The sequence below is a fragment of the Pocillopora damicornis genome, chromosome 3 (assembly GCF_964200805.1).
Source record: "Pocillopora damicornis chromosome 3, jaPocDami1.2, whole genome shotgun sequence".
In the NCBI taxonomy this organism is placed as follows: Eukaryota; Metazoa; Cnidaria; class Anthozoa; order Scleractinia; family Pocilloporidae; genus Pocillopora; species Pocillopora damicornis.
The window spans coordinates 23,177,980-23,195,381 of NC_142672.1; the positions used below are offsets into that span (position 1 = coordinate 23,177,980).

General features: G+C 36.1%; 1 protein-coding gene across 1 annotated transcript in view; it reads right to left on the reverse strand.

Annotated features, from left to right (window-relative positions):
- The window catches only part of LOC113675423 (uncharacterized), a 61,175-nt gene that overhangs the window by 23,837 nt on the left and 19,936 nt on the right, over positions 1–17,402 (reverse strand). The window contains exons 11-41 of the mRNA XM_089200599.1: positions 16,890–16,973; positions 16,342–16,422; positions 15,851–15,934; positions 15,124–15,204; positions 14,427–14,480; positions 13,920–13,991; positions 13,713–13,790; positions 13,157–13,234; positions 12,373–12,444; positions 11,518–11,583; positions 10,924–10,992; positions 10,230–10,301; positions 10,044–10,115; positions 9,440–9,511; positions 8,991–9,062; positions 8,437–8,535; positions 7,824–7,898; positions 7,432–7,500; positions 6,913–6,984; positions 6,593–6,667; positions 5,855–5,929; positions 5,287–5,355; positions 4,878–4,946; positions 4,537–4,608; positions 3,640–3,711; positions 3,088–3,159; positions 2,426–2,491; positions 2,129–2,200; positions 1,648–1,826; positions 1,374–1,507; positions 295–547 (exon numbers count right to left, since the gene is read on the reverse strand). Of these exons, the coding sequence (XP_089056725.1) occupies positions 295–547; positions 1,374–1,507; positions 1,648–1,826; positions 2,129–2,200; positions 2,426–2,491; positions 3,088–3,159; positions 3,640–3,711; positions 4,537–4,608; positions 4,878–4,946; positions 5,287–5,355; positions 5,855–5,929; positions 6,593–6,667; positions 6,913–6,984; positions 7,432–7,500; positions 7,824–7,898; positions 8,437–8,535; positions 8,991–9,062; positions 9,440–9,511; positions 10,044–10,115; positions 10,230–10,301; positions 10,924–10,992; positions 11,518–11,583; positions 12,373–12,444; positions 13,157–13,234; positions 13,713–13,790; positions 13,920–13,991; positions 14,427–14,480; positions 15,124–15,204; positions 15,851–15,934; positions 16,342–16,422; positions 16,890–16,973 (2,630 nt within the window). The remainder of the gene's footprint in view (positions 1–294; positions 548–1,373; positions 1,508–1,647; positions 1,827–2,128; positions 2,201–2,425; positions 2,492–3,087; positions 3,160–3,639; positions 3,712–4,536; positions 4,609–4,877; positions 4,947–5,286; positions 5,356–5,854; positions 5,930–6,592; positions 6,668–6,912; positions 6,985–7,431; positions 7,501–7,823; positions 7,899–8,436; positions 8,536–8,990; positions 9,063–9,439; positions 9,512–10,043; positions 10,116–10,229; positions 10,302–10,923; positions 10,993–11,517; positions 11,584–12,372; positions 12,445–13,156; positions 13,235–13,712; positions 13,791–13,919; positions 13,992–14,426; positions 14,481–15,123; positions 15,205–15,850; positions 15,935–16,341; positions 16,423–16,889; positions 16,974–17,402) is intronic.

Sequence of the window (17,402 nt, forward strand, 5' to 3'; positions counted from 1 at the left end):
TTTCGCTGTTGTTGCCGTCATTTTCCATTGAGGAACTTTCCACTGAACTGAACCAACAAATTGGCCGCACAAGCCCATCAGCATATCAAGATAATAATTATTTGGACTGCCTCAGGCATTGAGATTTGGATGCAATAAAAGCATTAGGCCATTTTTTCTTCCTATACTCCCCTTTTCGGATATCTCAGGAGAGAGGCACGTTCCATGAACGCGTGCAATTAGTATAACGTCAATACCGATACCAGATGGAGGGAATTCTTATTCATTGTGTAACCATTTCAAGCATATACCTACCTTTTCCTTCCAACGTAGTGACAGTTGCTTCCTCACTTTTTGGGGAGGTCTGAGTTTCAATTTCGCCTTGGGTATTGTTGTCTAAGTTTGTCCCATTATAGGCTGTCACTGTCATGGTTACGTAGCATACATAGTCAATCCCTGCTTGGACACCATCGGCTTGGACAAACAAGATAAACTCGCTTTGCGTTGACTTAGAGAACGAAGGAGCGTCTGCACTGTCGCACGTTGAGTCGTAGTCCACATCTATGACCTATGAGAAGTGTAACGAAATCCAATGATATCAAGAGCGCTTTGATCTTAAATAATAGTACGACTACGAAACATCAAAACTACTTGTCAAAGGTCCAAGGGCACCTATTGAGCCAAACAATTTCCACCATTTGGTAATATTTCCGCGACAGTTCGCCTGTGCTTATGCCTCTCTCCTCGGCACAGAGAGGCACCAAAAGGGTAAAATGTATAGTATAGAAAACATTACAATGACCCGGCCAGGACTCACACCCAGACCTCTCGATTTGAAGGACAGAGTGTTATGTACTAAGCCACCGCCTTGTTCATGATCGTGATAAAGTAGATTAGCATTGTAGCTATTTGCAGACATGAAGTTTTGTAAACCTTATATTTCTTTAAATAAATACATATCAAACATAAGGGTGAATAACAGTGGCCAAAATTTCCCATGTTAACAGATATGACATTCTCCGAGTTCAATATTAACATGATAAAGCGGGAAAGGAAGAAAGGACTGCGAAGCCAGAAAGGAATTGTGTGCTGATCCTTGGCGGAATTTTCCCGAAATATTGATGCTGCATTGTAGCCAATTGTGGGTCTTGATTTATTTTCTTTGACTAACGGTCATCAGCAAGCTAAGCTCATTCAATATCAAAACTGATAGAATTTCCATTTCAAGAGGAAAGCCTTTTCGGTGCTTTGTGATCAGGACGAAGTCCCCCTTTACTGTACGAAAAGAATACATCTTGAATTGTGTGTAGTTGTAAAGCTCCTCATCCATTCTCTCTACAAATACAACTTCATCTAGTTGTATCTACAATCTAAGTAAAAAAGAGGACACTTACAGTCGTAATATTCCACGTATCCACATAAGTAGTGTTTGCATCCACTATGACTGGCGGATAAAGGGAGGAGGGTCGTGACCAGTCCACTCTCAGCTGGAAATCTCCCGGGGCTGTTGCAGAAATATTCACTGGTGCTAGAGAACGAAGAGATAATCGTTAAAGGAGCCACGCTTCCGATTGTGTATTTAGAAACATAATTACGACTGTTCAAGCGTATAGCCAATGGACAGAATTCTTGGGTAAAGGGAATCAAGGAATTTAATAAAATACGTACAGCATGTGAAATCCTGAACAGGTTGTTTTTCATAAGATCCTCCAGGATAAAATTCTACCCCAGCGACACGAGATGGAGTAGCACAAGTCGCAGCCCTACTCGCAGTTAGAGCTGTTATGACAGCGACAATGGAGTTATAGACATTGCAGTCGCAAGCGAAATTGTTGCCATTTAGATTTCTGCAAAACGAAAGAAAGCGTACGCAAACAATACATACATTCATACATTTCAGTGGAAGTGGTGAGCCATGTTCACAAATAGAAATCCACGCAAGATTTGGGCATTTTAAAAAAAGAAGAAATTGGATTTCTTGGAAAATGTTTTCAATCGCTTTCCGGGACTCTCCCTTTTTTCGTTTACATAGGCCTTTTTATATTTCCATTACCTTGCAATTTTCAGCAATTATCTCGAGATAAAGCTGCATATGCTTGTCAGTACATCATTGTAACGGTACTCAATTGTATCTTAAATGGCTACTTACAAAGTGCCTAGATTTGGGAGTCCTCCAAAACAATCTTGACCAACATTCTCTATCAAGTTATTCTTTAGGTTGCTAAAAATAAGGAAATTGACGAAAAATCAGTCGAAGCAAAAACTTTTACTATGAATAACAAAAACTAACATATAACTTCTACCACTGTTTGGTGGAGAAAAAAATTCACCAGAGAAATGTTAGTGGGAATTTCCAGATCCTAGTAACAGATTTAGTTTTCCTACACATAGACTGCAACACCACAACTACTGTTCAGGAGATAAAGCTCAACTGTATGATACTTACAGAGTACCAAGAGTGTTCAGTGTTGGAAAAGTGGGCAAAAAGACAACTTTATTTTCCTGCAAATATCTATAAAAAAAAGGGAAAAGCACAGTGCATATAACTTATGGAGACTTTTGATTTCTTGTGTGAGGTCAAATCAAAAATAAACTATGCGACAGTCATTACCATCCTGAAATTGGTAATCCACTTAAAGGCAAAGACGAAACTCCTAACTTCTGGAAATTGCCCTCATGACAAAATGACTTGCAGGGTCAAAAAAAAAGTTACGGATGCTCGGATTATCCATTACTATAGACATTTTAGAGTAAATGAACGATTGTCTCTTAGTGTGAGTGTAGCTTCCCTTCTTTATTGGCTTGGTTAACGCTCTCACTATCTGGTTAAACTATGGAAATCTCCGTTCTAGCAGTCATAAAATGTCCTTCAACCAAAAAACAACTCTTTAATCGATAAATTTGTCTTCTTTCGGATTATGTAACGAAATTGAGTGACAGTATAAGTTAATCACTTCTAGTATTTTAAAAAAATGAAGATCAACAATTTTATCTCGGTCATTACTGAATGCGTCACTATAAAACGTAACCAAAAGCAAGCAAGACATCGCATGAATGAGCATTAAAGTCACTTAATTATTCCCGCATTTGCTTTTGATAAATACTTACATCGTTTGGATGCGTCCCAAGTTATTAAAAGCACCACTTTGAATCACACCAATGGCATTGTTCATCAGGTTTCTATACGACAACAAGATTCATGGGAGTCAATTTTCTTAAAACGTTATGCAGGAGGGTCCAAGGTTTAACATCGATTTGAAAAAAATATTGAGTTCTCCATCCGCGCTGTAAAAGACAAATCGTTATGCCTTCTACTTAATTGAAATTATTCAGTTCCCAGACACACATTTGTTACGACAAATAAAGCACCCCCCTCCCCGAAACCCTCTCAGTGTTGGTTTGCAAGATGACGTAAACGATTAACAACACTGCAGGGAAAGAGGGGCGAATGAACATCACAAAAGTTGCTGTGAAAAAGTGTCTCAGGTAAATTATGGCTAGGAGCGTGAGTCTACACCGAACTTATGAAATAGTTGCGGAGTGTAACTATTTCTTATGACCTGAGATCGCTTTGCGTTTTAATGACTTTTTTCCCATTACTCGTTGAAGAGAGCCAAAAACGCAGGATTCCAACCTTGCCATGGCATCTTCAATACTTACAGTTCTTCTAAATCCGTCTGATATTGAAACAAATTGGCGCCCAACTCTGTTATGTCGTTGTGTTCAAGTATGCTACGGAAAAAATGAATCGTCAGTGACTTTACACGTCGGTTAAAAAAGTCTCAGATTTGTCTTGCTTTACACTTAAAAAAAAAAAGAAAGAACTCACGAGACTCTATTGAGACTAAACTGAAAAGACAGCTGCAAAAATAACAAATATTATTCTTAATGTTTATTTATTGAACAGTATTAATATTAGTTACAATACTCACAATACTGCTTACAAAAACTTACAATACTTACAATACTTACTCTACATAGCACAGGACTACTTATATTACTTACGATTACATACAGTACTAACATTACTTAGAAAAGAAAACACATAATTTACAGCATTTACTCTACTAACAAAGCTTACTCTACTTACAATTACTTACACTATTTACACTACTTACAATTACATACAATACTGACATTACTTACAAAACTTGCGTTACAGGAAAAGTGATCAATAGGTTTAAAACTATGAAATAATTGACCAGATTTTTGGACGATATTTTTTAAGGAGAAAAAAAAAACAAACCTAACATGTTGTCTATTTTCTGATGGCAAGAATCGTAAGCACGGCACCATGATTATACATTACCCTCATTTCAAGATGGATGAGGTATAAAAATCAACCAATAATTGGAAGCTCAATGTTTGGATGAAGAACTGTTGCCGTGACAATTTAAATGATGAGTAACGAGTCATAAAAATAAGGCTAAATCACTTCAATTACTAAAAATCCACTTATTCTCAGTGTAAAATGTAATATCTAATAGCAGAAGCTTATGCCCTAGGTTCATAAGCTTATGTCAATAAAAATAATCGTAATTACGAAGAAATACTTACAGCTTCCGAAGATTAGTGAATTTATCCAGCTCTCCAGGTAATATGGTCGGAATATTATTGTTAGTCATATCACTGGCAACAAAATAAGCACGAACATGTCACCACGGTTACCAAGGGATCAATGCCAAAACCACTCTCCGATTAAAATTGATTAAAAAAAGGCTGCATGGACATTTCACGTTGAAAAAACTCCTCCAACGGTTTTCTAAAATATATAATTATTGAGTGCAAAGTCTCCCCCAATTATTTTGAAGTTACCATCAAATAATTTATCATTATAAGCAAACATTCTCCAATATCAGATAATTTAAGGATAAAATTAACTTTAAATTTAGACTCACAGTTCAGATGGATTCTGATTCCTCAAAGTTCGCGAAGGAAATGTAACCAGTTTGTTGTTCATCAATTTGCTGAAAAATAAGAAAAAAATATTGAACATCGCAGACACTCCATACGTCAACGGGTGTTTTCCAAATCGTTTTAACTACAACACTATCAAAGTTATAAATAGGTTTCAATTATATTTCTCTGGAGTAGCAAGTAAATTCCTCCTTAACAAATGTAAAATCTGTAAAAAAGGTTTTGTCCTGAACTTTTTTCTCAATTGAATTCGCATGCTCACGAAAAAAAAATGTATCTAGAGTAACGAATAGACTCCTCTTTTATAAATACAAAATCTTTGAAAACGTTTTGTATCTGAACTTAATTCTCAACTCATTTGCATGCTCACGAAAAAAAGAATGGACTTACATTGCGTCGATTGATACTCCTTTCAAAGCATCTTCGTGCAAAGACTGTATCTGGTTATTGGAAAGATCCCTTGGGCAGACATACACAACAATACCAACATTAAAACACACATACTATATTGCGCTAGTGATGGCAGTAACACGCCACTACACCTTTTCAACTAACAATCTCATATTCAAGTGTGCTCGATAAAATTTTAATTTCGTCCATAGTACATTATGCAACTTTTTCTCTAGCGTCCCATTCTCAGTTGAAATGGTTAGAAAAAGGACGTTTCTTTAGACATATTACAACAAACACAGCAATTGCAAAGGAATGCCAAAAAAGCTAAACATCTGGGGTAAATTTTCCCTTTCATTAAGGCCTACACTTAAAAATAAGCCTGACTCGTGACAGTTTCTTGTTTCTTTTTTGTTTGTTGCAATACGTTTTTTTTCTTTTGCTTCTTTGCTAAATAATATACACATAGAGGGGTATAAAATCAGAGATAAACAAGTACATTACATCTCTCATTTGCTTAACACCATATCATATTCAGCGATTGAAAGTTTGAAAAAATTATATTTACAGCGTGTCTACAGATGATCCGGAATCGCCGAACAACTTTCCTGTTACAGCTTCGATCAGATTGTCCTGAAGTTCTCTGGGATAGGAAGTGGAAAAAAACGAAACAAAACAAAACAAAGCAAAACAGGTAAAAAAATGTGTCGAGTTTAAAGGCCCTAGTGTGACCACCCATTCTTTATAACTCTATAATTCTTTAAAGTATGATTTTTTAAGCTCAAAAGCTGGAAATTCTCACAACCTAGCAATAGGAACCAGTGTCACGCATCCAAATATCCATCCAATTCATTTGAAGATAATCTCCTTCTCCCCAAAGGCAAAACCCTGGAGTCTCTAATTAGTATTATTATTACTATCGTTACCATTATTATTATTATTATTATTATTATTATTATTATTATCATTACCAATGTTTTTATTATTATGACTATCATTATCATTGTTTTTTTTGGGGGGGATGGGGTGGAGAAGTTACGTTGCATTCAAAATGACACGCTTCAAAGCCGACTAGCCCAGCTGCATATAAGATTAGTGATAATGATGATGATAATGGAAAGTAAGGATATGGAGTTCAATTTCCCAATTTTAAATATTCGCTGATCGTCTGTTTCATGGAAAACAGGTGTAGCTAGTAGTAACAGTGGTTAGTGGTCTGAATATTTATGTTCTTGTACCGGCCGGAATAGGCTTCGAAATAGCAATGGCAAAATCATACTTGTGAGAGTAGTTTGTATGCACTTACAGTGCTCCATTGGTCACTGTGAGAGATTCAAAGGGGTTTTCCTTAAAAGCAGTGATCTTACTGTCATACATCTCTCTGGAGAGGAGAAACACAAGATTAGGTCTATCAGGAGACAACATCTCTAATTGTAAAAAGGACTCAAGCAAACCGTGCCCTGTTCCCACCCATAAAAAGAGTACAACACTTGGTAACAGGAGCAAATATTCACCGTTGGTTTGTAAAATGTTTTGTGCATCTTACGCGATATCTGTCGCTTGTACCATGAAATATGACGCCTGCCCTACTCTGTCTAGACAATGTAAGAACAACATTCTACTTACAAATCCCAAGTTATTGTCACTTTATAAAACGCCTCGGTGGATATTGTCGTGAGCTCGGCGCCATACAGCTCGCTAAATGTATTAATACATTTAAATAATGAATATAAATAAACGCGAAATTAACTTCTTATGTAGTCTTCAGGATATTTTAGTCAGATAAACATTAGTGAACATTTTGAATTCAGAGTAGCAGCTGATCCCATGGTGCGATCCTCCCGATGAAAATAGCCCCAAGTACGACTGTGAGAGTGACTGGCCTTTCCAAAGCCTGAACGGAAGTCCTAATAGCGGCACAGTATAAAAAAGGGGCCCTTGCGGAGCATGTTTAATCCCAAAGAGATTTTAACAATTTTTTCATTAAAGAACCAACGAGTTACTTTAGTATCCCTTGGTTTAGACCACCCATATATACACTACGTGCCCTTTAGGCTCGATTGAAAAAGCATTATCACGTATGCATCTATGGTCGTACTAAATTTGTAAGTAAACACGTCAGAATATCTTAGCAGATGGACTTACATGTAGCACATCGCCACATTATCAAAAGCACGGGAACCAATTATTTTCAACACATTCCCTGTGAAACGCCTGAAAGGAAGAAAAAAGGTTCTCAGTACTGCTTTTTCACGTACTTTGAGGTTAACTTCAAAAGGAATGACACTGGCAGAACATTCCGTATCGATAACTTCCTCGTTACTCCTTTAATCAATCAAGTTATCTGATGTACTCTGTAAAATTGGAACCGAAGAGTTTTCAGTTGGGTCAAACTTGACGTACTATCAAAACTCTCTTTAAAAGAGAGGTTGTGTCAATTGTGAACAATATCGCTTAAATAGCATAGTGCAACTGTTTGAAATGATCACAGGGCTTCTACTTTGATAATCAATTTAGGATAAGACATTAGTACATACAACGTGCAACCAGGTCCTTGCACATTTTGGAAAGCTCCAGATTCGATGGAAGAAATTCTGTTACCTTCAAAATTCCTATAAGAAAAAGGCAACATGAAACTAAACTTAGTGCATTATATGGCCATGGCGAAAAACAAAAAGATCTGTCCAAAAAATAATGAAGCACCATACGAGAGAACAAAAAGGTGACCAACCATTTGCTATGCGTTTGGTTTTTTAGCACTATTTTTGAAAGCAGGTTGAAATTCGGCCACGATATGTCAGTCTGGAATTTCCCACAAAACACAACCGAACTGTGTGAGTTCTTTTAACATTCCCAAATGACTACAGTTGTTTAAATACTGTACAGGGAGCTTATGGTTTATGGTCCATATCTAACAAGCAAAGAATGATTGAACATTTACAGATGTTATTACAAATGCGGCACATTCTTCTTGGTCACTTAAAGGCCCTGAATGGTGATCCACTGTAAGGCTCGAGGTTGGAGACCTACTTGATCAATAGGGCAAACCAGGAAGTCCTCGGATGAATTTCGAAGGGAAAATTCATAGATGAAACTCCCTCTATATTTCTCTCCATCATCCTCACTGAATTGTTATCGAACATTACTTACCAAACCCTATTCCGTGAGGTCTCACTACAAGTTCCAGAACATGTGATCCCAACAAACGTACCGTTTCCAATAGAAGTGATTCTATTGTTTCTGATGTCTCTAAAAAGAGATAGATTAAGTTTTTGTTGCCATGCAGTTAATGATTTGAGCTCAGAATTAACAGCTGATTGAGAATTCTCGCCGTTCAGGTGGAAGAAGTCTCGAAATGAATTGATGACGGTGGCATTGACAGCTGTCCAGGGTCACTTGTCTCCAATGATTGACTCCGCGCAGGAAACAAAAAAAATCGAACGCTGTCACCAATAATATACCTTTTCAGGACTTCTCTCATCCTGACGATCAGACACACATTTAGTAATCGTTGCCTTCTCTTGTTATAATCTTTTCAAGACAAAAAATGTAGAGAACACAAGAAAAACAAAGAATGGGTATACCCCAGACAAGAGAAAAATGATCTTGAGAGTTCCATTGAAGAACATTAAACAGGTGTTCGAAATAAGTCAGGAAAATAATACTAGATACTCCTTACAAGCAGTACACTTTCTGTGACTTACATTCTGTTCATCTCTTTACCGTGAAAATCTCCACCAACAGGAAGTGTGGTTAACTGATTACTTTGAAGGTATCTGAAAACCAAAGAGCAAGTTAAGCACTTTATATAGGGCTTTCACGGATAAACAATGTACTGAAAGTAAACCAATGACTGTTGCTGGACTGTTTGCAAGTGATTCCTCTGTCTCTAGCGTGCTCTTTTGCTGAGGTCAGTTGTTTCTTTGTTTTAATTCAATTATTTGACTTTCGAAGTAACTAGGCATTCAACTTGAGATGATGCACATTTTTGGTTCATTTCGGTAACATTTTGTGCAGATACAGTACGAAAATATCGCGATTGGTAATAACCATGTGTCGTTACTAAATCTTGGATAACATAGTGTATATCGAGCAAACCAGCCAATCACCGATTAATATTAGAGCAGAAAAAAAAAAAGAGTGCGCTGCTTACAAAAAGTTGAATGAAGGCATCACGGTTAGAGTTCCGTCCTCAATAAAGGCAATATCATTGTATGACAGATCTCTGAAAGTACAAAAAGCAAAAATTTATTCAAAAGAACCAAAGACCCTAACAATTGTCTCTAAGAAATGGAGCGAGGGGTCAATCTGCAAAGATAATCAAATAACTACAAACTGTTAATAAATTTTTCTTTTTCAATGAGTTGATAAATAAATGTAATTTGCCCACGAATAAGAATTTCTATAGTTGACGTTTCGGGCGTTTGCCCTTCGTCCATGTGATTTGTAGTGATTGCTTTAGAAACGATAAACTCTATAACAAGTAAGCGATTGCGTACTTGTTATAGTCCATGATCGAACTCTTCGTAACGCGGGCGAACTGGTAAGGCCGGACTTATAAGAGCGCAAAACTTCCATCAACCATAAAATATCAATTGAAGGGTTAAGAAGTACGACATTACTGTTGCTAACGACCCACAGTTTGCCGATCGAAATAGCAATGGCAATAATAGTAGTAATTACCACTCGAGTAGATAACAACAATAGCAACCGCTATCAAGACAATCATACACTCCGTTTTAATTCAATTTACTTACAGGCTAGTCAATGCAGTTAAATCCTTTAACATGACTTTCAGAATCCTGCCAATCTGGTTGTTTCGCAAGTCCCTACAGAACATATACAGAAAATTAGCTGTCTTGAAGTTGCACTGTGAATCAGTGAAAAGAAAAACTTGTGCACGAAAGAGAATCCAAGCGCAACCAATTTGATGTCAAGCTTACAAGGTTGTTAACGCTGTCAGTCCATGGAAAGCAGTATTTGGTATGAAGGTGATGAGGTTATTCGACAGAGTCCTTTTGAATACAAAAACAATTATCAGAATTAACAATAATAAACAATGGTGTACAACTGATACATTCGCTTAGTAAGAAAAACATACCAATAAAGTTATTAAAGCACATCAGTGATAGCGAGCCACATACATCCCTGTCTACCTACATAAACCATACAGACCTAAAAAATTGGGCATAAAACAGTTTTACAGACCGACATAATCAAAGCACATCAGTGATAGCGAGCCACATACATCCCTGTCTATCTACATAAATCATACAGACCTAAAAAATTTAGCATAAAACAGTTTTGCAGATCCATATAATCAAAGCACATCAGTGATTGCGAGCTACATACATCCCTGTCTATCTACATAAACCATACAGACCTAAAAAATTTGGCTTAAAACTTAGTCCTACGGACCCACATGATCATAGACGTACAACAGGAATTGTTAGTAATGTACAGCACTTTGGAAAAATGTAGAATGAGGACCTGGTAAACCCTGATAATTACGTGGGAGCTCTTGATAATGACTATTGATCAACAATAATTAAGTGAAGAAGTATTTATGGAACGAACGAAAGAACGAACAAAGGAATCTAACTACATTGTATAGGACTTGAAACTGTGTTTACTTACAGAGAAGTAAGTGATAGATTGGAAAACTGGTTCTCGTGTTTGAAGTTGAATTTGTTGTCCCTCATGTCACTGTAGGAATAAAAATATGACAGCCAAACAATGAGGGCGCCATGAAATATGAACAGTAGCGATACTAAGCAAAGAAAAGTACACTGAAAGAATAACATCTTCATCACATTTTTTCCAGGAATTGTATCTGCCTGCTGAAGCTTTCGTGACGAGGTTATGAGAAACGTGATAGTTCCAGGCACATACTGTGCACTACCCAAGGGTAAAAAGCACATGTGCCACTATCTAGTTAGTGAAACGTTAAGCAACAATCGAGCCCCTATTGTTTGAGATCAATTGTCAATAAATATGAAATTTATTTACGCCCTGGTTGCTCAAAAGCATCAGCCATTGTCATAAGAGTATCGAAAATAAAAAAAATGTGGCTGGCTTATCGACTTTACGATCCTTTAACTGCTTCTTTGTGCAAAATGAGACACATTTCTGAAATGGCTGCCATTTAGATTCGCAAAACGTACAGACGTCACCAAGTCAAATTTCATGAATTAAAAAATCGGTTCATACTCACGTATAATACATACTTACATCGTTGTTACACCAGAAGGAAAGGCACCATTCTCCACAGCAACAATGTCATTCCTATTAAGATAACTGCCAGAGAGACCAAACAACAACATTAACCGTTTACACTTTACTGGGGTACACGTTTCGTTTGGCTCTGTTAAGTGATTTTCATTTGATTTTTTTTCTTCTAACTTATTTTGTTCTTTCAGAAGGAAGGAAGGTTCGATTCTTTTTCGTTGCTGCCGATTTGGTTGATTTGGTTTTCTTATCTTTGGTTCAGATTAAAAATCACATTTTGATCAGGTCTGATAAAGATCAACGCATTTTGGGGGTGCTTCTTGTGGTTCATTTGTGAAATAACTACTTGAGTAAATCAGGGAAGCGTTTTACACAGGCGAGTCGAACAACTTAAAAGATTCATTGACAGTCTTTCCAGTTAACTCAAATAAGGCATACAGCACATCTGAAGAAACAAAGGTGGATTACTTTCGGTCACATGAGGAAAATTGGGGAGCGATTTTTATCAAATTTGACTTGTTTTTTATGAGATTTCATTCGATTGATTAAATGTTACCTGCCGCTCACCCAGTTGAGCTTAAGGACCATAACTACAGAGGATGAACATGATTTTGTCCTGTTACACTGTTATTATATCTCAACTGTTAATATTACTATTACTATTATTATTATTATTATTATTATTATTATTATTATTATTATTATAATTATTATTATTCGTGTACATGTAGCACGGGAAATAAATGAGATAAATCTCTTGTGAGTATATTAAGTTACTGCAACAAAAGGAATGGTCCCTATTCCTTTCACAATATATTTAAGGAGTGTATCAGGGATTAGTAAATATGTTAGACTTACAGGGAACGCAACGTATCAAGATCTGTGAAAGTTCCTTTCAGGATGTACGTCAGAGAGTTGAAGTACAAACTTCTAACGGAGTAAAAATAGATGAATAAGTAGTTTATCACCTGGACTAAAAAAGCTTCAGCTATGTAAGTTTTAAAAACCAATATGCAAGATTACCATGAATGGGTTTCTTGTAACATAATAGTGTGACTGTATGTCACACTTGTCATGTGGGAGAAAAGAATGACGCACTGTATGACATAAACAAAGAAATGATCTTCGCATGTGGACAACTGCAGAAGAGAATACATTTTTTTTTAAATTGTTGATGTCTTTTTTTCATTTGTATTTGCCTTTTTTTTTATTCCTTTCTTATTATGTTTTTACCAGCTATTATTTTCGCTTTTGTGCTCGCTTTTTCTTTTAAACACTGACTCTTTTTACCAAGGGCCCGTTATGATTGAAACTTAAAGGAAAAAATAATGAAAACTAAATCTTGATTGATACAGGTAAAAGTCACAAATGCCTTCCAGCATTTTGCAGTGGGGTGTTTCCAAAGCAAAAGTCATCACAGCAGCCAATTAGAGCGTTTGAGGTAACAAGGGCCCTTGAGAGCTACTATGCACATTTAATAAAAAAAGTGATTGATTGCTTCTAGTTACAGATCTATTTGGCTGGGAGAATCACACGGCTCTTCTAGACTACCTATATATGTGGAAAGACAAAACCAATGCACTTGCGAGTTGCTTTCGAAACTAAATTGAAAATTACTCGTTCAATCAATTAGGCTACGTACAATTCAATGATGACTGGAAGATGACTCTTCCCTTGAACAGCAGTTGGAACATAATGGAACTTGTTGCTGTCTAAATCCCTGGAATGATGACAGGAAATATGAGCTTTGAGATGGCCATTTCCGTTTTCCACCACAATGATTATAATCTTTTAACCAATTAAAGAAATGAATTCCATTTTGCCATATTTTTACGTCCTCAAAACAGCTTTCGCCTTCAAAACTCAAATGTTTTAATCATCAGTTAACATTTTTTTTTTATTCCAGAAAAGTTCCTAATCTGGGAACATTCATATCAGAATCTAAAGAGAATTTCTTGGAAGTTAGGAATGAACACGTCTTTGCTTCATCACGCCGTAAGTTATTCATCCTAAATGCTGAAATTGATTTCAAAGGCAACCTTGACTGCAAATTTGTCCCATTTTCAGTTTCAAATCATTTCTTTGGTTGTAACTACTATCAATATCCTGAATCAGGAGTAAAATCTCACATGCGGTAGAATGAAGTTGCAAAACACCCACAAAACACCATGATTTACAACAACTGAATGGTTTCTTACAGTCTTGTTAAACTGGTTAGATTCCTGAATGCTTCAGCATGTACTGTAGAATTAGAAAGCCGATTTCCTGACAGGTAGCTGCAAACAGACATAAAAAATTAACCAAAATAGATTTCGTCTCTGTACAAAGAAACTAAATGTTTTTCTATAGAATATCAAACTGCACAGCAAATTTATACAATTCCCAACAAGAGTTCATCTACTTACAGCTGCTGAACATTACTGAGGTACCAAAGATCTTCCTCTTCAATGCTGGATATTTGATTCCCGTGAACATATCTAAAATTTCAAAAAGAGTTAAAAGTTTAATTGAGTTTCAAATTAAGATTTCAGATGCAAAATGTACAGTAACACACCCAAACTGCCTCATTCGAGAACCTCATCACGCCCTCCGAAAAAAAATGGTAAAGGGCTTCAAAATAGAATTGGATTTTCAATTCACAAGCAATCGCCTCTATTTTATTCATCAAATTTTTGTTAAAAATTAAAATGGCTCGGCCAACAGGTTGTGAACAAAAGAACATAATAATCTGTACTGTCGGAAAATGTGTATGTTTAAGCTATCAAACTTCCCAGCTCTGGGGAGAGAACAAAATGCATGTTTTGCAGGGCTTCAAGCATATATGAAGCGTTGTGTAAAAATTGAATTCTACCTAGATTATATCATATTATTATCAATAAAGCTTCATCAAAATATACACTTGGAAATCTTACAATCTCCGTAGAGTCGAAAGTCTTTCAAATGCCTTGTGGACACTCTTCTGACTCCTACAAGAAAAGTGTCAACATATGAGGTGATATGTCTTTATCAAGAGTGGGGTAAAAGCTTGTTAGCCCTTGCTATTTAACAATTTCAGCTAATGGTCACGAATATAGAACACACCGAGGGATATTTTTTAACAAATTGTAAGTTTTAACATAGGAATAAACATCCGCTACTAACAATATCATTTCATGAAAAAAGGAACACTAAATTATACCCAAAATATTCTGGGCCTATTTATTTGTTTAATTTGTTCGGCCATCAAGTAAAACCGCAGAGCAATGAGGCTATGCATCCTTATGGGAGAAGAAATGATTTATGATAAGCTACTTTGGGAACGCATTTTAATTGGCTCTTACCAACTTATGAGCTATTGGAGGCAGATGAATAAATGACGTCACCATGAGCAGCGTTATAATTTTTCATCAGATAAAACAAATCGTTTTTATGTTGCCGAGGATTTGTATTGTAATCGATCACAGAAGACTTCAAAATGTGGTAAGAACATCTGTGACAGACAAGGCTATGTTTTGTGTGCTAATTTTCTTTTCTTATCAAATTTTGACGCCATCTGTGATTTATCACTGGAGAGATGTATGTTATCTATTTGTACATAAGCCATGTTAAATTTTTAACTACAATACTTACGCATGGAAGTCTTGAAGAAAAGGTGAAAAATCTGTACTGGCAAAACTTGACAATGAGTTGATGTTGTTATTTTCCAGATGCCTTATAACGAATAAAATACCAATGTCAGCTCAAAACTTAAAAAGTAATTTGAATGTGGCCATAAATATCTGTTTGGAACAAGAATGGAGATTGTTAAGGACATGGGCATGAACATGATGTGGACTTGAAAGTTGACATTGTTATAGAAACAAAGTACACCAAGATCATGAATTTACACAGGAATGAACGAGTGGACAAAGACAACCTTGGACACGTTTGAATAAACACAAAATCCTGGCCAAAGTTACAGCTCAAGTTCAGATGGGGTCATTGTGTTGAAATGAAATTTAAAAAAACGAAGCTAGTTCAGATATGGACTTGATTTTAAAGTAAGGATGGATGTAGATATCCATAAGGATGAGGAAAACTCCTAACCGACAATATTAAAGGAATCTCCTCCACAATGGAGTTCTCCCTATAAGCCATGACTGTGCAATTTACGGTTATATCCTGCACATAAATCAAGCTATCTCAGGTCAGCTATACCCAAAGGTTTTTTGACTGCAATTCACACGACAACAGTCTCTATGGGCCATATGAAGATGCACAAAGCCATACATGGAAAAACGTTTTCATGTAAAAGCCCTATTTAAGCTTGGTAAATACAGAAAATAAACATAGATGGGAATTGAAAAAACATACTTACAAATAAATAAGGGATGGTAATGGTTGTGACGTCTGCGACAAAGCTGGATGGGGAAAGTTGCTCAAGAGGTTGTCGTTCAACCATCTGAAATATTCAAATAATGAGAGGATATTGGTCAAAATGTTACTTCCTTAGTTCCACTCAGTGGGATGTGAGTTTTTCACAGGAAGAGGGTATATTGGTTTTTGCATTTTTTTTTCGCTCACTCAGTGTAATTTCAAAATAAAAAGTTGACACAAATAGAAAAATATCGAATCAGGTTCATTTATACTACTTTGAATAACATAGTTTTTTCTTTGTACATAGTAAACGTTGTATTTTCTGGTTAAAAAATTTATACACATTTTGTTCGTCATTATTGTGCAAAACACTCTAAAGTTTGTCCAGCAGGTGCTATGTAGTGAACAGTTTCAGTATCTACCATCTAAATGTACAATTTGTAATCTTATTGCAAGTGTGAAGTGGTATTTAAGTTATTATTTTTCCCTTACAAATCTTCGAGAGCGGGGAGGTCCTTGAAGGCATTGAACATAACATGCTCAGTTTGGTTAGGATTTTGCTGCATCAGAATTCTGAAATAAAATGATACACATATACAGAAACCAGTTGTGAACTGAAAGTTGTTTTTAATGATATCTTGGAGAACATTGAAAGAGTTTCCTTCATGGTGCTTAGAGCGTTTAGCAAACAAGAAAATTTAGACTTATTCTCGAAGTGCTGACAGACTAAATGTACGAATTAGCAAATGTGTAATTTTCAGACACGTTCAAACAATACCATCCACAAAGTAAGCCTTTTTTCTCTGAAAATGATGTCATGAAACCAATGTGTCAGTTCTTTTCAGAAGTAGAACACTTGTTTAATTATCTTGCTCAGTGGATTCTATCAAACCTTGACAGAGTGCAATTTTTCCTGTCCTACATATGTCATCCAGATGGCAGATCTATTTAAGTCAAACTATTTACGACTTGTGATTAGTTTCTGCTTCATTTCTGTAACTGTTTCTTTTGTATCTTAATTTCAGTTTAAGTTTACTTACAACACTTTCAGTTTTGGAAGACTCTCAAATGGACTGCTGTAGCCTTCAGCTGTGATAGTTTTCAGTCTGTTCCCCCTGAGATCACTACAAAGAATTACATGCAACAGAAACCATAGACAGCATTATTTCTCTTGTAAGGGTTTTCCTATCACGAGCTAATTTGCAACTTGCAAACAGATCTCACAAATATTTCAGGGATATACCAGAGATGTCCATACTGGTTGAAATAGAACCAAACCTGGTCTATCCACAGTAAGGATCTCCACGGTGATTAAAAATGTAGGTCCCAAAGATTTATTTCCCATATTTTTACATCAGGTTCTGATACAAACCTCACATAAGAGTGCGCTCTAGTGAATTATTGTGCCCAAGAGAAAAAAAAAGGTTTTCACGGCTAAATGCAAAAAAGTCATAGATGCACAAGAAAACCAACAAATGGGCTTGCTAAAAACAACAGTGAAGTTGCAAAAATAATTGTTCTTTGCCAAAGGAGTGGAGTATTGAGAAAAATCA